At 37.8% G+C, this 24,480-nt stretch overlaps 2 protein-coding genes across 33 annotated transcripts in view; one reads left to right on the top strand and one right to left on the bottom strand.

Moving 5' to 3' along the window:
* The window catches only part of CEP57L1 (centrosomal protein 57 like 1), a 70,206-nt gene extending 54,962 nt beyond the window's left edge, over nucleotides 1–15,244 (bottom strand). For 7 of the 25 annotated variants that reach the window (XM_070496725.1, XM_070496734.1, XM_070496736.1 and 4 more), the window contains exon 1: nucleotides 14,853–14,986. The gene's annotated coding sequence lies outside the window, so the exon portion shown is untranslated. Of the gene's footprint in view, nucleotides 1–14,852 lie in introns of all 25 variants that reach the window. The other 18 variants (XM_070496749.1, XM_070496746.1, XM_014839033.3 and 15 more) reach the window with 12 other exon arrangements.
* A 356-nt stretch (nucleotides 15,245–15,600) lies between these two features.
* Nucleotides 15,601–24,480, top strand: part of SESN1 (sestrin 1) — a 110,983-nt gene continuing 102,103 nt past the window's right edge. For 2 of the 8 annotated variants that reach the window (XR_011497886.1, XM_070496719.1), the window contains exon 1: nucleotides 16,201–16,626. Coding sequence is in view for 2 of the 8 variants with exons in the window: in XM_070496719.1 (XP_070352820.1) it covers nucleotides 16,348–16,626 (279 nt within the window). In the remaining 6 variants the exon portion in view is untranslated. Of the gene's footprint in view, nucleotides 16,627–24,268; nucleotides 24,446–24,480 lie in introns of those variants that run through there. The other 6 variants (XM_014839030.3, XM_044757281.2, XM_044757280.2 and 3 more) reach the window with 6 other exon arrangements.

Genomic DNA, 24,480 nt, shown 5'->3' with positions numbered 1-24,480 from the left:
TCAGAAACTCCTCCCAAGCACTACTACTGACTGGTGAAGCGTTACATTTAGACTCACTGCGGTGGTGATAATATTAAGTTCTAACTAGTTCTGTGACCTTACCCTAATTAGTAGCTTAACCTCTCCATAACTCTCTCTATATATAAAATAAAACGGTTGACTGAAGTAATCTTGAAGTTTTCGTCCATTTCTAAAATTTACTAAAAGAGAGGCAAACTTACAAACATGATGAATTTTCACTGAAGCTTTTACCATAATTCTTGAGTTCTAAACCTTGGCTAACAATTGAACATTTGTCATTACAGTGAATATCTTTCTGAATACCTTGATGATCTTAACTAGACAACCATTAAGTGAAGATTTCAAAAATTTAAAGAATATATATTTTAAATTATTTCAACAGGTATTTATTTACAACACTCTTGTTCTAGAAAGATTTTTAAGGGACATAAAATTACATATAATAAAAGAAGGTAAAACAAAATGTGAAAAGTTCTGATCAAAATGTTGAATTAATATAAAAATATCCAAGTTCCCCTCCAACCTAAATACAGAAATATTGGACAATATATAACATTTAAAAATATATAGCCAGGGCTGGCCCCGTGGCGAAGTGGTTAAGTTTGCACGCTCCGATTTGGTGGCCCAGGGTTTTACTGGTTCAGATCCTGGGTGCGGACATGGCACTGCTCATCAGGCCACGCTGAGGTGCCATCCCACATGCTACAAATAGAAAGACCCACAACTAAAAATATACAACTATGTACTGGGGGGATTTGGGGAGAAAAAAAAAAGATTGGCAACAATTGTTAGCTCAGGTGCCAATCTTTAAAAAAAAAAAATATATATATATATATATAGAGAGAGAGAGAGAGAGAGAGAGAGAGAGACAGAGAGAGAGACAGAGATAGCCAAGATCAAATGCAAGAAAGGGAGATGTCCAGGTGCCAGAAACAAAGAGAACACTCAGGCCATAGTGGTGAATGGCAGCTGGGTTTTTAAAAATGTTTTAAATGATTTTAAAAATCAGATTTATTAAATATATGTCTAATGTATTAGATTTACAAAAGTTGCCTAATTACTTAGGAAGATGTTGCTTATTAGAATTGAAGTCTGCCTTGATAGCTGTTTAAAGTATATGAGAAAATATGATAGACTAAATAAAAAAACATAGTTTGAAATGCATAAGGAATTTAAATGTGCTATTACATGTTTAAGGAAGATTTAATCTCCTAGACATACTAGTTAACTGAACATTAATCAAAGAAAAAGTCAAAATCCTTATTTTCATGCAAAAACTACTAGATCTAAAAACTGATCCAGTAAAAATTTTAAGTTAAACTCAAAGGCTTAGGAATAATTATATTTTAAAAATTACAACTTTAATAAATTGAATATTAATTAACACAAACTAAAAGCACTTCTTTTCAAGAACAAAAGTCCACCTCAGAGACTAAAAGCACCATTTGAAAACAAGGATGCCCACCATCAGTGGTAACATTCAACACTAAACTGGAAATCCTGCCATAGCAATAAAACAGAAAAAGAAAATAAGATGGATAAGAATTTAAAACGAAGAAACAAAATTGTTACTTGTAGGCAATATGATTATCTACATAGAAAAGCCTAGATAATCTGGATAATCTATCTAGAAAATGTAATTTTAAAACATACTCACACAATAGTCAGAAACCATAAAAACCGTAGGGATAATGCCAAATACAAATTTGCAAAATTTTTGTGATAAAGAACAAGGAGAACGGACTGCTCTTCTAGTTATTAAAATTTATTATAGAAAAAAATTTTATTATCGAGCTTTAGTAATTAAAATAGTGGTACTGGCACAAGGTGAGACAAAAAGATTGATGGAACAGAAAAGAGTCGAGAAATTGACCCTGATATACATGGCCATTTGGTATATGAAAAAGACGGCATTTTCATGGGGAAAGGATTAACTACTCACAATTTGTGCCAGGATAACATGATACCCATATTGTAAAAACTAAACATATAACTCTACTCCATGCCAAACACAAAAATAAACTCCAGCTGGACTGAACACCTACATGTAAACAACAAATCTTTAACTGTTTTAGAAGAAAATATAGAATATGTTTCAGACTTTGAGTAAGAAAGATTTCATAATACACAAGACAACGTACAAATAGGAAAAGGAAAAGTGATAAAAACTATATTAAAATTAAAACTTGCTATACAACAAAAGACACTATTGACAAAGTTTAAAAAGAAAGCAACATATAGAACAGATAGAAGATTAGTATTCAAGTTACAGAAACAACTCCTATAAATAATTAAGAAAAAGACAGCTCAATTAATATAGGAATAACAGATATGAACAGTGGTTAACAGATAAGAAAATACGAGTAGCTAAAAACCAATAAGATACTCATCTTTAGCAAATGTAATGTTATCAGGAAAATACAAGTTAAAACAACAATTAAATATTATTTCACACCCATTAGATTGACAAGAACTTAAAAAACCAGTCAATATTTGGCAAGGATGTGGGGAGACGGAAATTTTCATGAACTGCTGCTGGGAGTATAAACTGGTATAAAATTTTGGAAGACAATTTGAAAACTGTGATGCTGTATATATACTTTATAACTCAGCAATTCCACTTCTCAGTATTTATGAATGAACCCTACAGAAAAAGGCACATGATAATTTGGACATATGTATAGTGATGTTCACTGTAGCCTTGCTTGCGTAGAAAAAAATGAAAAAATAACCTAAATATACATTAACAGGGGAATGGATAAATTGTGTCATATTCACACAATGAAACACCATACAGCAGCTGAAATTAGAAAAACTAGATCTGCATTTAGCAACACAGATGAGCTTTGAAAATATACTGTTGAGTGAAAAAAGGAAGTTATAGAATGACAGATATCATAAGATGTGTTTTATATAAAACTTTTTAAAAACACAAAGACAATATATTATGGTGCCAAGGGCACTTTCATACATATGTAGTTATTTATTCTATTAAAAAAAATAAAATGGGGCCAGCCCAGTGGTGCAGCAGTTAAGTTCCTGTGCTTCGCTTCAGTGGCCCAGGGTTTGCCAGTTGAGATCCCAGGCATGGATCTACCCACTGCTTCTCAAGCCATGCAGTCGCAGGCATCCCACACATAAAGTAGAAGAAGATCGGCACAGATGTTAGCTCAGGGCCAATCTTCCTCAGCAAAACGAGAAGGATTGGCGGCAGATGTTAGCTCAGGGCTAATCTTCCTCAAAAAAAATTAATTAATTAAATAAAATAAACAAATAAAGCAAATAAGGCAAAATAACATTTGTTCAGGGGATAGGTAAAAGGGTGTTTGTTATATTATTTTTTGTTTGTTTGAAATATTTAATATTTTTTAAATGATACAAAATTTTAATATCTTACCTCTCTGTATATATGCACATAAAATATGTGGATAAGAAAAACAAGGGTAGAGAAGTTAGAATGAAGCCAGCAATAAGACTGGTTTATAAAATTTATATCCTAAGTGTGTATATGCGAGAGTTGGCTCACAAATCTTTCAATAAGGGCAAAATGAATATAGATTAAATAATTCTGTTGTTTTTCCTAAAAAGTCAATATGCCAGAAATATTGGTGATTTAGACATTCAAAGCACATTAACGTAAATATGGAGACATCAAAAGACAGAAGAACTAGAGAAACTATTAAAGAGTAAACCTGATTTAAGTGGTTTATTCATTTATTCCTGAAAGATAGAAGCAAAATAACAAGAAAAAAAGAGAAAGACTGTATTCTGAGAATAGTAAGTATGACAATGTTTCAGAAAGTAGGCATTCAAAGGCTGAAAAGAACATAGTTCCGATCAATCTAAAGGAAAGAATTCAAATCAATTTTGTAAAGGATACCTTAAAACTAAAATCTAAAGATTCACAATTTAAAAGCCTTTATGATTCATCTGGGCAACACACACATACACATATACACCAGGGTACAGTCATAATACTTGGTTGACAAGCTATTTTCCAACAAACCAAAATAAGAAAAACCAAGTAAGCATTTGGAGACAAAATTGCTTATGTTACTAAATGGAAGATAATTCGGAAACCTTCCTTTAAAAACTTAAATTGAAGTCAGTCATCATCTAAGGAGATATTTAAGGTTCAGATGGCTTCAGTATTTCACAGTATAAAATGGTGAAGTTATTGGGGAGAAATCACAGGTAGATTTTTACAAACCTGTACAGCTAAGCAGAAGAGTAACAAAGAAACATCAATGTGGATAAATAACAGCGTGTTTCAATTGAAGAAAAATATTCCTAATTGTAGGAAGTCTCCATGAGTAACAATTTGCATGTATAGCACTCAGCCAACTGCACATGTTAACAATAGATAACCAGAGAGCAGCACTGACAGGGAACTGGGAGTCTGCTCTTGTGATGTGTTCCAGATAAAGTTTTCCTTGGCCCCATCTTTGGGCTGACTTCAAGCCTCTCTCCCAAGGAAGCTTTGAAGAACAAAACTTACATAGCTGTAAAGAGTCAGTATACTGTGTTTTTTTGTTTGTTTTTAAGTTTCTCACCTTTTAATAATATTGATTACAATAATTAATAGTTTCAGACCCAGCAGAAACTTTAATAAAAATATAAATTGAATCTAGGCACAGACCTTATACCTTTCACAAGAAACTAACTCAAAGTGGATTATAAATCTATATTTTAAAACATAAAATTATAAAACTTCTAGAAGAGAACATAGAAGAAAACCTACATGACCTTGGGTTTGGCAATGACTTTTTAGATACAGCACCAAGAGTATAATCCATGAAAGAAAAACTGACAAGTTTGCCTTCATTAAAATTAAAAACTTCTGCTTTGCAAAAGACACTGTGAGAAGAAGGAAAAGACAAGCCATAGACTGGGAGAAAATATCTGCAAAATACATAACTGATAAGGAACTTTTGTCCAAAATATACAAAGAACTCTTAAAACCCAACAATAAGAAAATGAACCACCCAACTTTAAAACGGACAAAATATCTGAACAGATACCTCACCAAAGAAGATATACAGGTGGCAAACAGGCATAAGAAAAAATGCTCAACATTATATGACATTAGGGAATTGCAAATTAAAATGAGATACCATTATTTACCTACTAAAATGGCTAAAATCCAAAATGACACCACCAAGTGCTGATGAGGATGTGGAGCAATAGGAACTCTCATTCATTGCTGGTGGGAATGCGAAATGGTACAGCCACTTTGGAAAACAGTTTAGAATTCATTACAAAGCTAAACATGAGATTACCAGACAATCTAGCAATCATGGTTCTAGTTGTTTATCAAATTAATTGAAAACTTATGTCCACAAAAACCTGCACACAAATGTTTACAGCAGCTTTATTCATAATTGCCAAAAATTGGAAGCAATCAAGATGTCCTTCAAAAGGCAAACAGATAAACAAATTGTGGTACATTCACACAATGGAATATTAGTCAGTGATAAAAAGAAATGAGCTATCAAGCCATGAATAAAGAAGGAGGAAACTTAAAGGCATATTACACAGTGAAAGAAGCCAGTCTGAAAAGGTTACATATTGTGTGATTCCAATCATATGACATTCTGGAAAAGGCAAAACCATAGAGACAGAAAAAAGATCAGTGGTGGCCAGGAGTTCAAGGAGACGGAGGGAGGTATGAACAAGTGGAGCACAGGGGATTTTTAGAGCAGTGAAACTATTCTGTATGATACTGCAATGATGAATATGTGACATTACGCATTTGTCAAAGCCTATACAATGTACAACAGGAGAGTGAGCCCTAATGCAAATTATAGACTTTAGTTAAGAAAAAAAGAAAAAAAAATCTAGTTCAACTCCCCTCATTTTACAGATGAAGACTCTGAGGCCAGAAAGATAAAGAGACTTGCCAAAAGTCACACAGAAAAAGAAGAGCTCGGGCCACAGCTGCAATCTGTTATTATGGATAAAGCTCAAAAGCAGGGCTGTGATGGATTTTGGGAGTTGTCAACTCAGTTCAGTCCTGTTAATGCTTGAGTTGGGCTACCATTAAAAGTCAGACCTTTGAGGTCTTATTATTAAACACAGCAAGGGTATAAAGAATAAAGAATTCAGCTTACGTTTTGATTCTTCCATTTTAAACACAAGTGAAAAGAAGAGGTTAAGCAACTGGATCTGATGAGGTGGCACCTCAAGAAAGCAGAAAGCCTTTTTTCAGGGAAGGCAAAAGAATGAACATTTGAGCTCTAACTTGGCATTTGAGCTCTATACTTGGTAATCCCTCCCCAAAAAAATCTGTAATGAGAAAAAAAGCTACTGCACTAACAGCTCCCAGCTCCCATTTTCCGCATAGCCCCTCTTTCTGAGGGATGCGACAGAGCACTGTAAAGAAGTTAAGAACACCGAGCTCTGTCAGGAGGCAGATAGGCATGGTTTCCAGTTCTGGCTCCGCCATATGCTAACTATGTGTTTTGGGGCAAGTTATTTAAACTATATGAGATGTCTCAAAACTTTTTACAATTAGATGGGGCATAGGAAAACAAACATACAGAGGAAACGGTGCCAAGCACTTAAGTGCTTTACATACATTATTTTATGGTCTTGTTTTAAGAAGCCTATGAGGTAGGTGGTCAGCCAGTGGGTCCAGTATTTGGGGAGCATCTACAACATGTGAATCACTGTTTGAGGCACTGGGAGTACGGTGGTAAACAAGACAGAGTCCTTGCTCTCAAGGAGCTCATATTCTCATGTGGAAGAACACACGATAAGCATGAAACAAACAAACAAGTATGTTTAAGTGGATAACTGAACTGCTGTGAAGAAGATTAGAAAGGATAAAAGGTGGTCTGCTTTAGCTAGAATGGTCAGGTAAGACCTCTTTGAGGATACGGATTTTGAGATGAGTCCAACACAGTGAGAAAGGCAGCCATGTGAAAATCTCAGGTATAAGCATTGTGAAATAGAGAAAACAGCATACCCAAGGATCCTAAATTTGGTATATGCAAAGATCAGAAATATAACAATGGAAATATAACAAAAAAAGATGTACTGTATTTTCTAGATGAAGAAAATGGGGTTTTAGAAAGGTTAGCAATCTGTTTAAGGTAAACAGCAGAGGCACAGATTTGAAGGTTTAACTCCAAAGTCAATGGTCTCAGGAAATGCTATGCTGAAGGCTCCTCTCCAAAGTTAGCAAAACATCTCTATGTGTTTTCAGCCATGAGCAATCCTGTTTCCCAAACAGTCTTCTAAAATGTACTTGTGAAAATTTACTGACCTAAAGAAGTTGTTCTAAATTCTATAACATCTATTTACTTTATTTGTTGCAACAAAAATAAGGCAGACATTATGAAAATAAGAACTCTGAATTAAACAGTGTAAAACTCTATCACATTAAATAAAATTTCATGTGATCGGCAATTATATTTTCCTAAACTAGACATTCTTTAAACTTTTTATATAATATAGATATGTTACCAATGAAATATGGTGTTTTTAATAATTTCTGCAACAAAGCTGCACACAGAGTCCTTGCTCAGAAATATAATCTCTTATGCGGCTGTTTCACGAGAAAAATCATAATTGCCATATTTCTACTTATGGTAACTTTCTTCAATTAAGAAGCTTAAAATGCAAAATATTATTAAAACTAATTTGTAAATTAGGGAAAAATGAAAAAATGAAATATAATTCAAGCATCTCATTATAAAGTCTTAGAGAATGCCAACAATAATGGGATTACACAAAATAGCACTTCAGTTCAACTATAGAGAACTTTATAAATATTTCATTAACCTCAAATTGAAGGACAAATATTTTACATAAAGATGCTCATTTAAATAAGCACTGTTTCTTGAGTGCCAACACATGCTAGATGCTAATCTAAAAACTATAACTCATTAAATCTTCACAGCAGTCCTGGGAAGGTAGGTATTACCCTCCTTTTACAGGTAAGAAGATAAGGCTATCTCACGTTCACATCCAAAGTTAGTGGGACTAAACAATTGGCCAAATTCACACTGCTAGGTAAGAAGTAGAGTGGGATTCAAACCCAAGATTCTGTGACTCCAAGGTCCATGCTCTTCTATTTGAATCTATAGCTACATCTTACAACAACAGTTAGGGTTTGATGTACAGAAGCTGTTCAGAAGCAGTACTGGGTATTGTTCACCTGAATGACTCATAAGTCCCTCAAACAAGATGATTAACAAGTCCAAACCTGGACTCAGTATCTTTCCACCCCAAGACTGGTTTCCTAGAATATTCCCTAATCTGATTAACGGAAGGAGTTACTCTTCACCACCTGGATAGTAGTCACCCCAGGCATTTTCTTTAGCTCCCTTATCCAAACAGTCACTAAATCCTGTTGATTCTACCTCCTAAAACGTCACCCTTCCCTCATTATCTCTCACAGAGACCTTGAGCTACTACCCTATCTCCATCCCTCATTGTTCAGCCAAGCTTCTTCAAAGAATGGTCTATATTCCATGGAGACTGTATGCTTCTTAAGGGGAGTTCTTAAGGGCAGCTTCTTAAGTATGCTGCTGTAAACTTAGTGCCAATCACAGAGCATGTCTATAGTAGGTTTTTAATAAATACTGAACAAATGAATACAAACGTCTGGCTTCCATCCCTCCATTCCCTGCAAGCGCAATGAAAAATGTTACTGACGAACTTCTGATAGGAAAACTGCATTGCTTTCTTTAATAAATAAAACCCAGATCCTCTGAGGTTGACAGTGGAGAAAGAAACTCCACACGCAGAAAGACAACTTATGAGTTAAATCCATGAGTTCCAATTCTTGTCCTCAATATTCATTTTCCCTTTGGAGATCTCATTATCACTGCCCCTTTTCACCAGCCTCACTGGGAGAAGGATGCCGCTCTCCTTCTAATGCTCTTGCCTAGTTAGATCTATGATTATATGACTCTTTCCCTTATGTGTCTTGACACAGCAAAGATAAAGTTATAATATTTAAATAAGACTTTACCAAGGCTAGAGAAAAATAAAGGGGAAGAAAGCACAGACACCAAAAGGAAAGCAGGTAGTGAATCTTAAAAGTTAGGATTTTCTCCCTGTGGCTTTTAGGCCCCATTCTATCCCAGTTCCTAATCTACCTTCAACTGGTGAGTTCTACTTTAGCACCTACCACGCAAGAATCCATGCGTACCAAATCCCCTCCTTAAAGACTAAACCTAAGAAAGAGAAGCCCAGAGAGATTCAGAGTTACCCATCCCCACTTAAATCCTTTTATCCAAGTTGTAGTTTCCTGATCTGGAACCTACCTTTTTGGTAGAGGTTAAATAAGAGAAATGCCAGCCCTTTAAGAGAAACTCTCCTAACCTCAGAGAGCAGCATGGTTTACCCTACAGGCCATGTCAAGTCCATCAATCTTTATCTCAATACAGCACAGTAATTCAATATTACTATGGGAATATATGACAGAAGCATACATTGTAGTGTAACAGGGACTACTAATTGCCCATCCATCTAGAAACGTTAGTCTTCTAGACATGTTGGTAGCATTCTGCATATTGACTAGTCATTCCTTGAAATTTACAAATCCCTTGGTTTCCCACCTCCTGGTTATTCTCTTCCTTCTCTGGTTAGTTTCAGACTACCCAGGCTCTTTTCTTATCCTGCATCCTCTCCATAACCAATCGTATTTGCTCCCATGGTTATAATATAATGCTAACATAGTGGTTAAGAGTAAGCTTTGGAGGAATTCTTCCTTTTTTTTTTTTTTTTTTTTTAGCTATGTAAGGATAAAATAATACACATGCAAAGCATTTAACAGATTGCCTGAATCATAGTAAGCACTTAAGATTTGGTAGCTGAAAAGCAAAATAAAACAAAATATTCTGATAGGGTGATAGTTTCCAAATATATATCTCTAGCTCAGACCTCATTGCTGAGCTCAAGATCAATGTACTCCCATATGATATGTAGGGCCTAGGAAAACTTGCAAATAAGATTACTCTCTGAGGACTAAACTATAAATCAGTATACAATGGACCAGAGTAGATATATGCAAGTTAGCTTATAGAGACAGAATGGCTCTAAGACAAGAGACCAGGCTGCAATATAAATGTTTTAACATATTTAAAGAAAGAACGTTTTCATCTAAAAGCAGAGTTGGTCAGGAATGGAAAAAGAGAAAAAGCAACTAACAGAGGCAAAAATTGGAGGCAATTAATCCAGAAGTTCTCATAGCTTAATGCTACTAAGTGACCACAACATACATCTAATTTCCTTTGTTCTGATTTCAAGCTCCTAACCAACCTGCTGATTTCTCATGTAATTTTCCTACAGAGAAAACCCCTTGGTCAGAGAATCAGTATGCTATCTACTTGGCAAATATCTCAAAGAATATTAACAAATTGGCATCCTGATAAATTTATTAGTCACCTGTGAGTATCTCTCATACGGACATATACAAATCTCCAAATCTCACAAACTCCGGTGCACTTAGCAAGATTGTGTTTCTAAGCCCACACGACTTACGAGCTCTGGTTTTTCACAGTAAATTCATCAATGAATTTCATAACGAAGGTCTCTTGGAGACAAGCCAGTTAGCTTTTTCCTTGACCAGAGCACTATTCATAAGCAGCAACTCCTCTCTATATACTCTACATATATATACCCTACTATCCTGTAGCAGGATGAGGTATGCAGAAACATGGTAAAAATATTAGCAACTCCTATTTCATGTGGGTGAACACCACAATTCACCAACAATGAAAGTTTTGCTCTCTTTTAAGACTAATTTCCTAAAATGTTTTCATTATAAAGTACCTTCTTTCATCCATTTTCTTGTGTTTTTGCAAATAATAGGTAAATATGCAATACCTTTGAAAATTCGGTGACCCTACATTTTTCTTCCATTTACTCATTCACTCATCAAACATTTATTAAGTTCATACTAGATGCCAGGCACTCTGCTCAGAGCTGGGAATGATGAGCAAAACTCGGCACAGTCACTGCTCTTGCGAGCTTAAGCTTTAGAAGCAGACACACTTTAACAAAATTATTACACAGACAACTGTAAAACTACATTGGTAACTATTCGCAAGTAAAGGCATATGGTATGATAAACGTCTACTTATAATAGGGGCATTTAATCAGAGAGAAATTTCTCTGAGAAAGTGATATTTAAGCTAAATTCTACAGGTAGAGTCAAAGACAGGCTAGAACAGTCTGGACAAAGAAAACAGTACCAGAGGTGCTGCATACATACTCACTGTTTCCACTTCTCCCATTCTCCCTTAAATAAAACACCTATCTGGCTTTTACGTCCTTTACTCCACCAAAACTGGTCTCAAAATCCTCAATGACCTCCACATTGCTAAATGTGTTAGTCAATCAGCAACCCTCATCTCACTTGACCCAGAGCAGCATTTGACATAACTTAGCACTCCTTCCTCCTTAACCACTTTCACTTGGCTTCTAGGACGCCACAATCTGTGGGTTTTCCTCTCTGTTTACTGGCCGCACCAGCACAGTCACCTTTGCAGATAGCTCCAAATTGATCCAAACTCCACAGAGTGCCTCTTTATGTGACACCAACTATTCTCAGGCTTTAACTGTTACCAAAACACTACCATGAAATCCAAAGTTATATCTACAGCCAGATCTTTCCCCTCATCTCCAGACTCATTTAACCAACTGCCTACACCATACCTCTACTCAAATGTCTTAGAGGCATCTTAAACTTAACATGGCCAAACTAAACCTGCTTTCTCATCTAACCCCCATATACAAATCTGGAGACTTTCCCATGGTATTAAATGGCAATTCCTTCCTTCTAGTTGCTCAGACTAACAACTTTGGAGTCATTCTTGACTCTTATACTCTCATACCTCATATCCAATCTGTCAGCAAAACCTGTTGGCTCTACTATCATAATATATCCAGACTCTGGCCTCTTCCCACTGCCCCCATTGTTATCACCCTGGTCCAAGTTACCACTATCATCTCTCACCTGGATTGTTACATTAGCTTCCTAACTAGTATCTCTGCTTCTACCCTTGCTTCCCCTTGGTCTATGCTCAACACAACTGAAAAGAAGTAATCATTTAAAAAAGTCAGATCATGCAACTCATCTGCTCAAAAACCTCCAATGGCTTCTTATCTCAATCAAAAAAGTCAAAGTCCTGGGGCTGGCCCAGTGACATAGTGGTTGAGTTCAAACGCTCCACTTAGGCAGCCAAGGGTTCACAGGTTCAGATCCTGGGCGCGGACCTAGCACCACTCAAGCCACACTCTGGCGGCTTCCCACATAAACTAGAAGAAGATTGGCACAGATGTTAGCTCAGCAGCAATCTTCCTCAAGGAAAAAGAGGGAGATTGGCAACCGATGTTAACTCAGGGCCAATCTTCCTCACAAAAAAAACAGTCAAAGTCCTTTCAATCATCTACATGACTTCCTTCCTTTGTGACCTCATGTTATTCTCCCCTCCTGCACAAGATCATTGTGCCTCAGCCACACTGCTATTTCTCAAACATGAAGGCCCGGAGCCTTCTGCTCCTGCCCACAGGCCTTTGCAGTGGCTATTTCCTTCATGTGAACGTTCTTCCTCCAGGCATCTACATGGCTTACTTCTCCTCCAATACAGATCCCTCAAATGTTCCCTTCTTGATTAGATCTTCTTTGACCACCTTATTTAAAAGTGAACCTTGCCCCCCACAACCTGGCACTTCCCATTCCCCTTCCCAGTGGGTTCTTATTTTTATCCACTGCATTTGCCTTCATTTTCTGTATATGTTACATATGTGTTATCTACCTCTCCTTAGTAAAATGCAAGCTCTATGAGAGTAGGGACTTTCGTATATTGTGCTTGGTGGTATACCCTCAATGTCCTGTTATACAGTAGGTAATCAACAGATATCTGTTGAGTGAATGATGGATGAAAGGCAATATGAGAACCAGTGACAAGAAAGATCTGTATGGCTGAAGCAGAGACAGGTGGAGAGTGGTATATTAAGTGAGGCTGGATAAGTGGAAAGGGACCAAATAACATTAGGCTTCATGAAGTTTTGCCTTTTAAAGCAGCAGAATGCCACTGAATGGTTTTAAGACAAAATCTGATCAGACTTGCATTTTGAAAAGATAATTCTAACTGCTGTGTGGAGAACTACTGGAGAAAGGCCAGAATGAAAAATCACTATTGCAATGGTCTTGGCAAGAGATTACTGCAGTTTGGAAAAGATTGCACCTACATAGACGAGGGAAAAGGATGGATTTGAGGGATATTTGAGAGATAAGATTGACAGGACTTGGTAATAACTTGACTATATAGGTATGAAGGACAGGAGGAAATAAAGAATAATGTTCAGATCTCAAATTTCACAAGTAGGTGGTATGTCCTTAACTGAAATAGGGAACAGTGGAAAAGAATCAGATTCACAGGAGATAATCGGGCATTTGGTTTTAGGCATGTGGAGTTTGAGGTGCTTTTGAGATATCCAAGAAGAAATATCAAGGAGATGGATATATGAACACTGAAAGGTAAATAAAGCAGGATGGAGCCATACATTTAAGAGTCATATGTGGTGGTGAAACCATGAGTATGGATGAGATCATATTCAACTACGCAGTAAAAAGGGAACCTGGACTTTGTGGGTTGGGCAAAGGAAGATGAGCCCAAAAATGAGAAAAAAAAAAAAGGAATGGCTTTTTTGTTTGTTTTTTGAAGTCACACTCATAAGAAGTTCTCATTTCTTACATTCTGATTTAAACCAGTAGCATTAGAATGTAGCGAGGCTTTCCAAATTAGACCAATTCATTGAAACTATACATCTATTAAAGGAAAGGCCACTTTCAGGAACTATCTGGAAAATTCACAGTACCTGTCTCTGTGCGCCTTCAAAGTACATCAGTACACAAAAAGTTACCACTCCCAAAATATAGATGATTCGGCTTATCACAGTGTCTTGAAAGTACTCTCTTTCTCTCACTTCTGGGCCTATATGCTGTTCTTCCGGCCCTCTCTTTCTCTGGTTTGAAGATTTCCCTGACTTTCCAAGACTGGGCTAAGTGATCTTCTTTCCAGCCACCCAGGTTATATCACAATACTGTAACTGTATGTTTAACCATTCGTTTCTCTAGATAGGAGCTGTCTTTTTCACTGTGGTATCCTCAGTACCTAAAGAGGCTAAATTTTCAAAAACACATCTATTCTGCAATGTGAAAAATTAAAATCAGTCCACCGACGGCCTTTCCCACCTCAACTTTTCTCAAGAGGAATGACTTGTTAAAAACAAACAGTAATTCGTAAACAAATGGTTGAATCTTTTAAATATACTAAGTTTCGGAGATTTTTATAGGTCTTTTTTCAATAGTTAGCCTTAAAGCCTGCAAAAATTCCTATTTAGGAATACTGAGGACTCTTTTCCCTTTAGTCTCATACACATGGATCTGACAACTCGCTTTCAAAGCCCCGCTTGGGATTTCATTTGACTGAACAAATAAAGCACAGAACAGCTCCATGCAATGGCAAACGAAGGTGCAGTTGCACAGGAATTCCTAACCCAGGCCGCACCAGCTCACTTCAAAGGGCGGAAGCAAACGCAGCAGCGTGGACAACGGGCCACAGCATCCCTCTTGCCTGGCCTTCCGCCGCTCCCTCCGACCCGCACCATCCCGACCATTCCCAACTCCTCGCCTCAAAGCGCCCTCGGGCTTGGGCACCCGCACTAGTCCTTCCCACGCAGATTACTGGAAAAAGTCCCTAGACTAAGGAGGGCACCCCTAGATGACTTCGTCTCCAAAATCTCAGAGGAAATGTTCGAAGGAAAAATCCTGTCAAAGGAAAAGCGGCAGCCAAGCCTACAGTGCTCACCAAGCCGACGCTCTCAGTCAATCTCCGTCTGAGCTAACCGTTGGCTCGGCAGGCCGCCACAGGCACCGTCGCAGTGGCTCCGGGGGGCTGTAGTTTCTGTCGCAAACAGAACGCGCCGGCAGCATCAAAACTACATTTCCCAGAAGTCGATGCGAGGACGCCCTGCCTTCTTAAATCTGGAGTTTGGCATAGTAAAGAGACGCTATTTTTAGGCTAATCTTAAATTGAGATTTAGTTTCTCCCAGGAGTGCATCTGTGTCCTCTCTCCTTGCTGTGCTTCTCTTGTTTGTGACAGTTTCAGTAGACAGTACCTCAACTCCTCCTTACTTTTCTTCCCCCTTCTCCACTCTGGACAACCCAAACATCAAGGTACGGAAAACGCCCCCAGGCGCAAACTGCCTCTTAAGACGCATGCGCCCTGCCCGCCGTCACGCATGCGTGGCAGCCGGCTTCGGTTAGCGGCCGCGCGCGGACTTGGGGTCTGGAGGTAGCCCGCCGGGGGGCGGGGCCTTTTCCAATGGCTTTGCCTCTGCGGGTTGCGTCTGCCTGGGCGGGGAAGAGGGCGCAGGGGCAGGGGCGGCTCCTGGTTTGTGCCGGGCGGAGAAAGGGGAGGGACTGGGGGGGTAAGGACCCCATCTCCCCTCCCTGCTCCCGCCCTCTGGGCCAAGCCCCACCGATGGGGCCGGGCGAAGGGGCGGGCTCTGCGCCTGGGCCCTGCGGCTCCGCCAGCTCCGCGGCCCAGCCCCGCGCTCAGGGATTGCGAGGCTGCCCTGTGCCCGCCTGGTTTAGCGGGCGGTGGGCGAGGACGCAGGGACTGGAAAAGAAGCAGCGTCTGCCCGGGGCTCCGGAATCGGCGGGACCAGAGACGCTTTCCTCCAACCCCGCCGCCGAGACAGCGGCTGCCAGAGGCTGCCACGCACCAGGAGCGCCTGGTCTCCGGCCGCGGCGGCCAGGGAGCCCGGGCTCGGCGAGCCTTCCCAGCCAGCGCCCGGCCGGCCGCCGAGGCGCAGGGAGGAGCGGCGGAGGGCGGGGACTGGTGCCGGAGGAGGGGCGGGGTGGGAACGCTCCCCCGAGCACGGTGGCTGCACAGACAAAAAAACCCGAATGGCTGGAGGACGTTCAACTGTTACCAGCCTTTTTGGGCAGAGCACGGATTTGACAGCTCCACAACGTGAGGATATCCGCTGACCCCGAGAGACTGAGGAGAGCACTTCCCCGAGGACTGCCTGTCCAGCAAAGCCAGCGCTGTAAGGTTTCAACTTTCCAACTTTTTTTTTTTTTCCGGTCTCCAACCAGAAGACTGCCCCTTGTAGACCAGTTGAAAGCCATCAATATAAAAGACATTTATGGTTCCAAATGTCACCCAGACGTGTGTTTTCATGACGATTCGATTTCTCTGATTTTATTCTTACATTTCTCATTTTAAAAAAACAAAGTGCTTTTGGGGACATGCTGATAGGTAACTGAAGGCTGCAAAGAAAAATCTCCAATTGTCATGGCTGAAGGAGAGAATGAAGTGAGATGGGATGGACTGTGCAGTAGAGATTCAACAATTAGAGAGACAGCCCTGGAAAACATTAGGCAAATCATTTTGAGAAAAACCGAGTATCTTCGTTCGATGAAAGAGACACCTTGTCGTCCATCAGACGGGCTTTCAAATGCTGTTTCTTTGGATGGGTTGAATAAGCTTCTTGCTCACTTGCTTATGCTTTCTAAGAGGTGTCCCTTTAAAGATGTGAGAGAGAAAAGTGAGTGTATTTTGAAGAGCGTCCAGGTAAGGAAGAGCTTTATAATCACAACTATATGTCTAGTATAGTGAAATTTCACTTGCGGATATTCACTTTGTATTTACTTCTAATCGGTTATTATATGAACTGTTATTATGAATTCACTCTACATCTTAAATTTAGCGTGTTCTGTAAAACATCAAGTTTGGGGTCAAAATTGTACAAGATGAACTAAGGTAACAGCAATTTTCAAATATAAGTAAGTAAGTATTGTCTTTTTAGAGTTTTAGCAGAGACTGCATCCCTCCTGGAAAGACATGTGAAAGTTACAGTTAATTGCAAATAAAGACTTGCTTTTCTTATATTCATTTTTACATGTTGTTGGAAAGTGTAGCCAGTATACTTTTCACATTGTTACAAACAGTGTTCTGTGTGAAAAGTTTCACATTTAAAAGCCTCTAAAATGATAAAGGATATTATATGTTTCCTAGTCAGCTTTTTCAAGATAATTGGTGAAACAATTTTCTCTTGTTCTTCAAAACAAAACACAACAAAACACCAGGGTCTGTTCTCTAAGTGCAACCTTTCTTTTTTCAACAAAAGACTTCCATAATAAAAGCCCATGTTATAAAAGAGCTGACATCTTCAGATTTAAAAGTTGAACCTAGGTAGAGTGTATGGTAGAAACACTTTTATGGTAAATTACTCAACCAGCTTGCTCTGTGTTTGCCTAAGTTGTGTGCTGCTTTTCTTTTTCACATATATACCTGTTGAAATTGTTAAGTGCAACAGATTAAAAATATTCTAGTTTTCCTCCTGTTTTGTACATAATCAGTTTATCCTGTTTTATTAGAAGACTTATTGGTTGGTTTTTTTTTTTTAGGGAAAGGTGGTTTTTACATCTTAAGAATGCTCAGTAACATTCTTTATTACCTGTCACTCTAAATTATTCAATCCACATGTGTTGTTCAAAGTCATAGTATGAGAAGTTTTTAAAATTTGTAATTTCCTTGGGTATCTATGGAAGTTAAGATTGACAGTTTTTCTATGCTGGCTTGAATTTAGTTTAAAGCAGTAGAAAAATAATCGTGTATGAAGATTCTGTTTATGATCTTGGGATATTTCTTCTCACAAACACTTTGGGAACAGTCGTTACAATTCATTTATCCAAAGTTAACCAGAGAGGAATATATTTCCTAGATACCTGAAGTTTACCCTTTTAAGCATCAAAGGTTCCCTCTCCCTTAGACTGTAGTGACTACTAGTTTTTTTCCACAATGGGTCATCATTATGCACATTAAGTACTGTTTTATAGTTAAGGGTGGAGTATATAGGACTATATGATCCATGTTTTTTAAATTTTTGTGTTCAATTTTTATAGTTTTTCTGTTCCCTCCCTTGCTGTCAGTATACTTCGCTTTGGTCTTTTTCTGAAGCTTTCATTTTGCTGCTTCTTTGTGCTGGAATGGGAAACCAGATAACCAATTCTGTTAAAAGTTATATTGAAAAAAGAAGTAATTAAGCTCTGGGGAGTACAGGGTCAAAGGACTGTAATATAATGGTAAGTAAATGAGTACTGGGGTCAGACAGACCTGGGATCAAATTCTACCCCTTCATCAATGTACTGCATAACCCTGGACAAACAAGTTACTTGACCTGTCTTAGCTTGGATTTCCACATCTATAAAATGGGAAGAATAACTTAGAGCTGTTATGAGAATTAAATGAGATTTAAAGTGCCCCAGTATGTAGTGGATGTTCCTCTCCCCTTTCATAAGTGAAATACATGGACTACGTGATACATATTTCAAGACTCATTCATCCTACAAAAGGATTGAAGAATCTCCTCTACCATAAGGGTTTCCTGTAGGTTTCTACTCTTTTTTTTCACCTCTGCATCTTTTGCACTTTATTCCTGCCACAATTTCAACAGGCACTTTTCTTATATTGTGCTATAATCATATGTTTATGTGTCTGTCTCCCACAGGAGGGCTGTAAGTTCTCAAGGGTATTGGCTGGGAGTTGGAAGCTGCAAAATATCCAGTGGATGAATAAATTTATATTTGACTTCTTTTTGTTTCTTATCAGTTTGAACAGATGAAGTTACTAAATTGGGGAGCTTCCACTCCCACTTCATTCATTCATGTCTTCATTCAACAAATGTTTGTTGAACCCCTAGTGAATGCCATTCTAAGAACTGAGAACTAGTGGTGAACAATTCTGACATTCTGCTGAAGGGAGAAAAACCCATAAAGAAGTAAACAAACAATGTCATTTTAGATAGTAAGGGAAGACTTCCCTGAAGAGATGGCATTTTAGCAGAGACTTGATAAATGAATGAATATTATCTAGGGAAAAATGAGATTTGTGAGGGGGACATCGGGAACAGAATATGTGAAGACCTCACAGCGAGGTCTTCACATATTCCTAGAACAGACAGTAATGCAGTGTGGTTGGAGCATGCAGTTTGAGGGGAGTGTGAAAGCTTAAGCATGTGCTCTGGAATCAGACCTGGTTCAATACTTTCTTAGCTCTACAACCTTAGATAAATTACATAATCTCTCCTTGACTTAGTTCTTCATCTGCAAAATGAGGAAGTTGCTAATGGTTCCTGCCTCCCGATGAGAATAAAATGAAACAATGATTGCAAAGCATAGCATAGTGCCCAGCACATAAGAAACACTCAGTAATGTTAGGGATTCTCACTGTTTTTGGGCAGGAGCAAGATAACAGAGGATCTTGTAGGTCATGTTAAGAGTTGTGGACTTTATCCTAGGAGCAATGGGAAGCCACTGAGGGGTTTTAAGCAAGATAGTGACATGGTCGATGGTGTGTTAGAAGGATCACTTTGGAAGCAATGTGGAGAATGGATTTCAGGGGTTAAGAGTGGATGTGCCATATCAGTTAGGAGGTTGTTCCACTAGTCCAAAGCAAAAATGGTGGCGGAGTAGAATAGTGGAAAAAAGTGAATGGGTTTGGGAGATAGCTAGGAGGTAAAAACAAGAGGATATAATATTTAATTGGATGTAAGAGATGAGGGAAGTAAAATGAAGGATGGCTCTGAAGTTTATGGCTTGAACTGCTTGGTGAATAGTTCAGTCATTTCCTGAGATAGAAGAGTGGCAGAGGGTCAGTTTAGGGAGAATGATGAGTTCTGTTTTAGACATGTTGAGATTAAGTTACCCATGACACATACGATTAGAAATAGCTCCTAAAGGAATAGCTGCCCCTGCTACCACTGTTTTAGTTCTGCTGTTGTTATCTCTTAGGTCTCCAGACTTAACCCATCCTCCACCTTTATATCCATCCTCCACGTAACTGCAGAGCCATTTATCTAAAGTGAAAATCTGACCATATTACTCCTCTGCCTAAAATCCTTTAGAATCGGATAGAATTTAAACTTCTTAAGAATGTTACGTATTGTCCAGCATCATCTGGCTTCCACTTACCACTCCAGCCTCACTGCTCACACTGAAGCATCAGCCTCACATGGGAAACCAACTAATTCAAAGGTAGCACTCTGTAATGCTTTCTCTTATTCATTAGTAAAGCGGCAAAAGCTGAACTGTGTTTGTAATTCCTGCACCTGTTCCTGGAGGCCCCTAATTGCTGTGAGTCAGTTCAGGGAACTGTAGTCAGAAAGGGAGAGATGTTGGGGCAGTGGTAGAATGGACTCAACTCAAAACGGCTAAACCTGTAAAAGTTGGCACATTGAAAGATAGCATTCTCTGTTTGTACTCCTGTTCTCCTTTATTGATTTCACGTCAACATACTTAAATCTGTTCAACACATTTTTGAGAACTATTCTGTGCCAGGCACTGTACTTTCAACTGGAACATCCATAAGATTTGTTCCTTGCTTTTGAGGAAGATCTTCTATTCTCATAGGAGGCTTTATTTATGCTGGGTTTTTTCAACCCCATAATACCTTTTTGATGTGCTTGATTCCCTAAACAAAGGAACAGAAGTATTAACACTGGCTCAATATACTAATATAGTCCACTAGTGAACTATAGTATTTACAATGCATGTAGATAAGGGGAAAAATCTGAGTGTGTGTGTATACATTGAAAGATTATAAGGAGTATCCAAAATAGCCAAGTACTTTTCCAAGAATGGTCATTTCGTCATTTTCATTTCAAATGTGAAAAAGGAAAACTGTTAAATTTTCTTATAAGCTTGCCAGCAATTAACACTGTCTGAAAGTAATTTGGCTTAAGATAGAAAATTTAGACCAAGTTACAAAGTACTGTTTATCTTTGTTTAGTGGAGTGGACAAGGCTTTCATTTAGTGAAGTGATTGTTACCCCCAGGGAGAAATGAAACTTTAGCTGTTGGGTATGGTGCACAGTTACGGTTGTTACAGTTGCAGTTGGAGTATCCAGTTGGTATCCAATTGAGTAATATATAGGTTTGTAGGTTTAACAATAAGAGGTTTATTATTTCGCATAATAAGTCTGGAAGTTGGGCTGTTTCAAGCTTGATTGATTGATTCGTTAGCCAAACTACATTACCTTTTTGCCTTCCATCTTTCTTTTTCTCCTTTCCTCAGCATAGCAAGTGCTGTCTTCACTCACGGTTGCAAGGTTGCTACAGCATTCCAGGCACCATGTGCAGTCATGGCCATCTGCAGCTAAGAAGAAAAGAGTTTCTTCCCATGTGTCTATCAAGGAAGAAAAGCTTTTCCCAGAGACCCTCCAACAGACTTCCTCTCAGTTTCCATTGGCTAGGGTTGGGTCACATACCCTTTTCTAAGCCAGTCATTGGCAAGGAAATTGGGCGTTTCTGTTTTTGATTTGGACTAATCCATATTCACCCCCTAGGAGCCAGGAGAGCCCCATCATTTGAACAAAGAATTTCTCTTGGTGAGGAAGAAGAGGGAGAAAAGGCAGGTTTAATTAGAGGCTGCCTTTAAAACTGCTCTTACAGCCAAAATAATGTATTGCTTTGGTCTAGTTATAATTTAGATTCTATTAGATTAGAAAGATAATTAATTTATAATGATGTTGTAAAATATAACAGATTGCAGACAGTCTAGAAACAGATATGGCCTTTTTAAATAATTGTTTTGTTTTGATTTCTTTTTTACTGCCATGTCTAGTCCAAGCCAAAAGATTAAGATAACGCGTCTCAAACATTCACTGCTGACTCTTGGGTATCACAGCAACTATGACAGTCCTCTTTCAGGACTTACACTAGGCTTCTCTCTCCACAGCCACTATTTTCTGGCCTTTCTTATTTTATCAGTGCACTGAGAACTCGGTCCCTTTCCCTCAGAAAACCTCCTGGCTTACTTCTCTACTCAGTGCTTCCTCATTCCTATCTTTGACCACTTTCTTTCCTTGCTTTCGAACTCAGAGGAGAATACTGTTTACCTTCAGGTTGTCTGCACTTCTTTGGATGGAGAATATGAAGAAACTGAAGGAAAATCTTTAACATTTTTTTTCCTAAGTGGTTTGAAGACAAAATAAAGAACCTGTCTTTTTTTTACCCACTGGCCAACAGGATGAGTCATATCTGTACTATCTACCCTCAGTGTCCTCTTTATAATATACAGGTACATCCTGTCCTATTCCTTTGTTCTGACTTTTCTGAAAGATTAAAGCTAACAAGGATACTCTTTTAAGTTTTCAAATTTTGGATATTTTATTACTGTTTCAGTGCCCCTAAATGGTCTCTAGCATGAAAAAAACCCAGGATGATGAATGTTTAAAATATTTTTCTAACGTAGTTATTGTTTTGTTTATAAATGGGATGTAATGTTTTGTAGGAAAATGGGATGTTAAACACTTGCTTATTAGATTTTGGTTTAAGGTCATGGATTATTCATGATATGGAGAACTCTCTGAAACAATAGTTTAGCTTAATTAGAATTATTTTCTCATCTTTAGTATTTTGTACCCTTAAAGTGCTATACAGTTCATTCATGAGTAAAAGAATTAGAAAATAGATATGCTGTCTCTTTGTTTTAGAGTTATATTTATTTTCTTTTTGGTAAGCCATTAGACATTTGCAGGATATCTTTTAACCATTTGAATAGATAATAAATTAATAACTCAAACAGCCCACTTAAAGATTTGTTGAAACTTTGACCTTACAGAAAGTAGCCATGGAATCTTGGGTATAATGAGGGATTATTAGTTACTTAAGATTTTGATACAATAATGCCTTGTTTGGTGTTATGTCTTAATCATAAAGAATTTTCATATTTAAAAACAGGCAATGTTTATGTGGAAGCAAATTAACATGGACTGGAGGAACCATAGACATGGGAAAATTTTTAGAATTTGTAGGAAGGACAGGAGAGATGCTGGGGGAGGGGGAGGCAGTGCTTAAAATGCATAGAAGGATGAAAGTACTGCGAGGAGTACATCAGTACCAAGCAAGCTTTGCCACCAGTTTTAATCTCTTCTTTGTCACAATTCCTCAAATCAGTCATTTTTTTCACACCATGGTAAAATATCTACTTTTTCACTGGAAGTCAATGGAAAATAGGATTTATTTTGACTCAGCTTTTCTAGATCACATTTATTACATTAAGTGAGAAAGACCTTAATTGACCTTGATGAAGTTACCTAGTATTTTAATTATGCTGGCACAGTATACTCAGGGACATCTGAAGGTTCTTCAGACTCTTTGATGATGCTATTGCTAGGGGCATAGGGCAGACTGGAAATTTAAGTGTGAAAACCTCAGCTAGATAGTCACACTATGGGAACGTTATTTCATCTTTGCTGTTTTTCCTTTTGGTTACTGCACCAAGTTAAACTAGTGTCGAAAAGATACATTTACTGTAATGTTTGTGTGTAGAAAAATGTCTTTGAAAGCATACTTGTTTTAAAAAAATGGTTTCTCACTGGAAATACTTAGGGAGTTTTTGTGGGATAACAATTAGCACCATTTATTGGATTTTCCCAGTTGGCATTTTTATTGTTAAAAGTCTGTGTGTTACTAGTAGACTGTCACAGTTTGTGACATGTTTCAATTTATAAGAAAAACTTGTGGAATTTTGCAACACAAGAATTATCTGTCGTCTCATGTTCTAATCTCTTTCATATAATTATTTATAGAAAAATCTGATTAGATTGCAATGAAATATGGAATTACCATAGAAAAATGAGATAGTTGTAGTTTTATATTTTATTTTAATCTTACCCTATTTTTAATTCAAAAAGGGAAAGGTCTTCATAGATTTATAAATTATTGCTTATATTATAAAATTGCCTTAAAACAACTTCCTAAGTTTTTAAACCATACTAAAGGGAAATAAAATTATGATGTGAGTTTTGTGAGTTATTTTACCCAAATCAGCTTTCATATATACATATTCATTAAATAAATAGTATTCATTTAGTGTTTTAACTTAATTGTTTAAATTGACAAGCTAATAAATATATATGCCTCTTAAAAGTTAGCTAGGATAATTTGTCAATTCTATGTGTAATCTTCAGTAAAATCTAACTAGAATCTTAGTTTTCCCTATTAAAATTGAACGTTTACTGTTTTGATACTTCAGTGTTTGACAAGCATTGCACTCTCGTCTTTAAATTTTACATGATTTCATTTTCTAGCAAGTTGGCAGGTGTTAGCTGTCTATAATTATAACTGAGTAATTTTTCAAATGCTATTCATAGCCTAAACACAGCAAGAAATTCTTCCGATCATGTGATAAAGACCAAGCCTTGCAAAATAGTAGTAGAGTGATATGTTCAGTGGTACTGAAGGACATATTTAGAGAAGGCTTTCAAAAGTGAAAAGTGATTTAAATGATGGCGAGACAGGTTTTCTCACAAAATAAGATCTCTTAAAGTCGTTGATAGTGATTACACCTCACCAGATTAAGGTGTGTCTACTTTTTCATCTAACAGGTAGTGTAAACATTGGCAGACTTAAATTATAAAAT

This window comes from Equus asinus, chromosome 24, assembly GCF_041296235.1.
Source record: "Equus asinus isolate D_3611 breed Donkey chromosome 24, EquAss-T2T_v2, whole genome shotgun sequence".
NCBI classification, from domain to species: domain Eukaryota; kingdom Metazoa; phylum Chordata; class Mammalia; order Perissodactyla; family Equidae; genus Equus; species Equus asinus.
The sequence above is the reverse complement of the archived record's forward strand: the minus strand, read 5'-3'. Positions and strand labels throughout refer to the sequence as shown.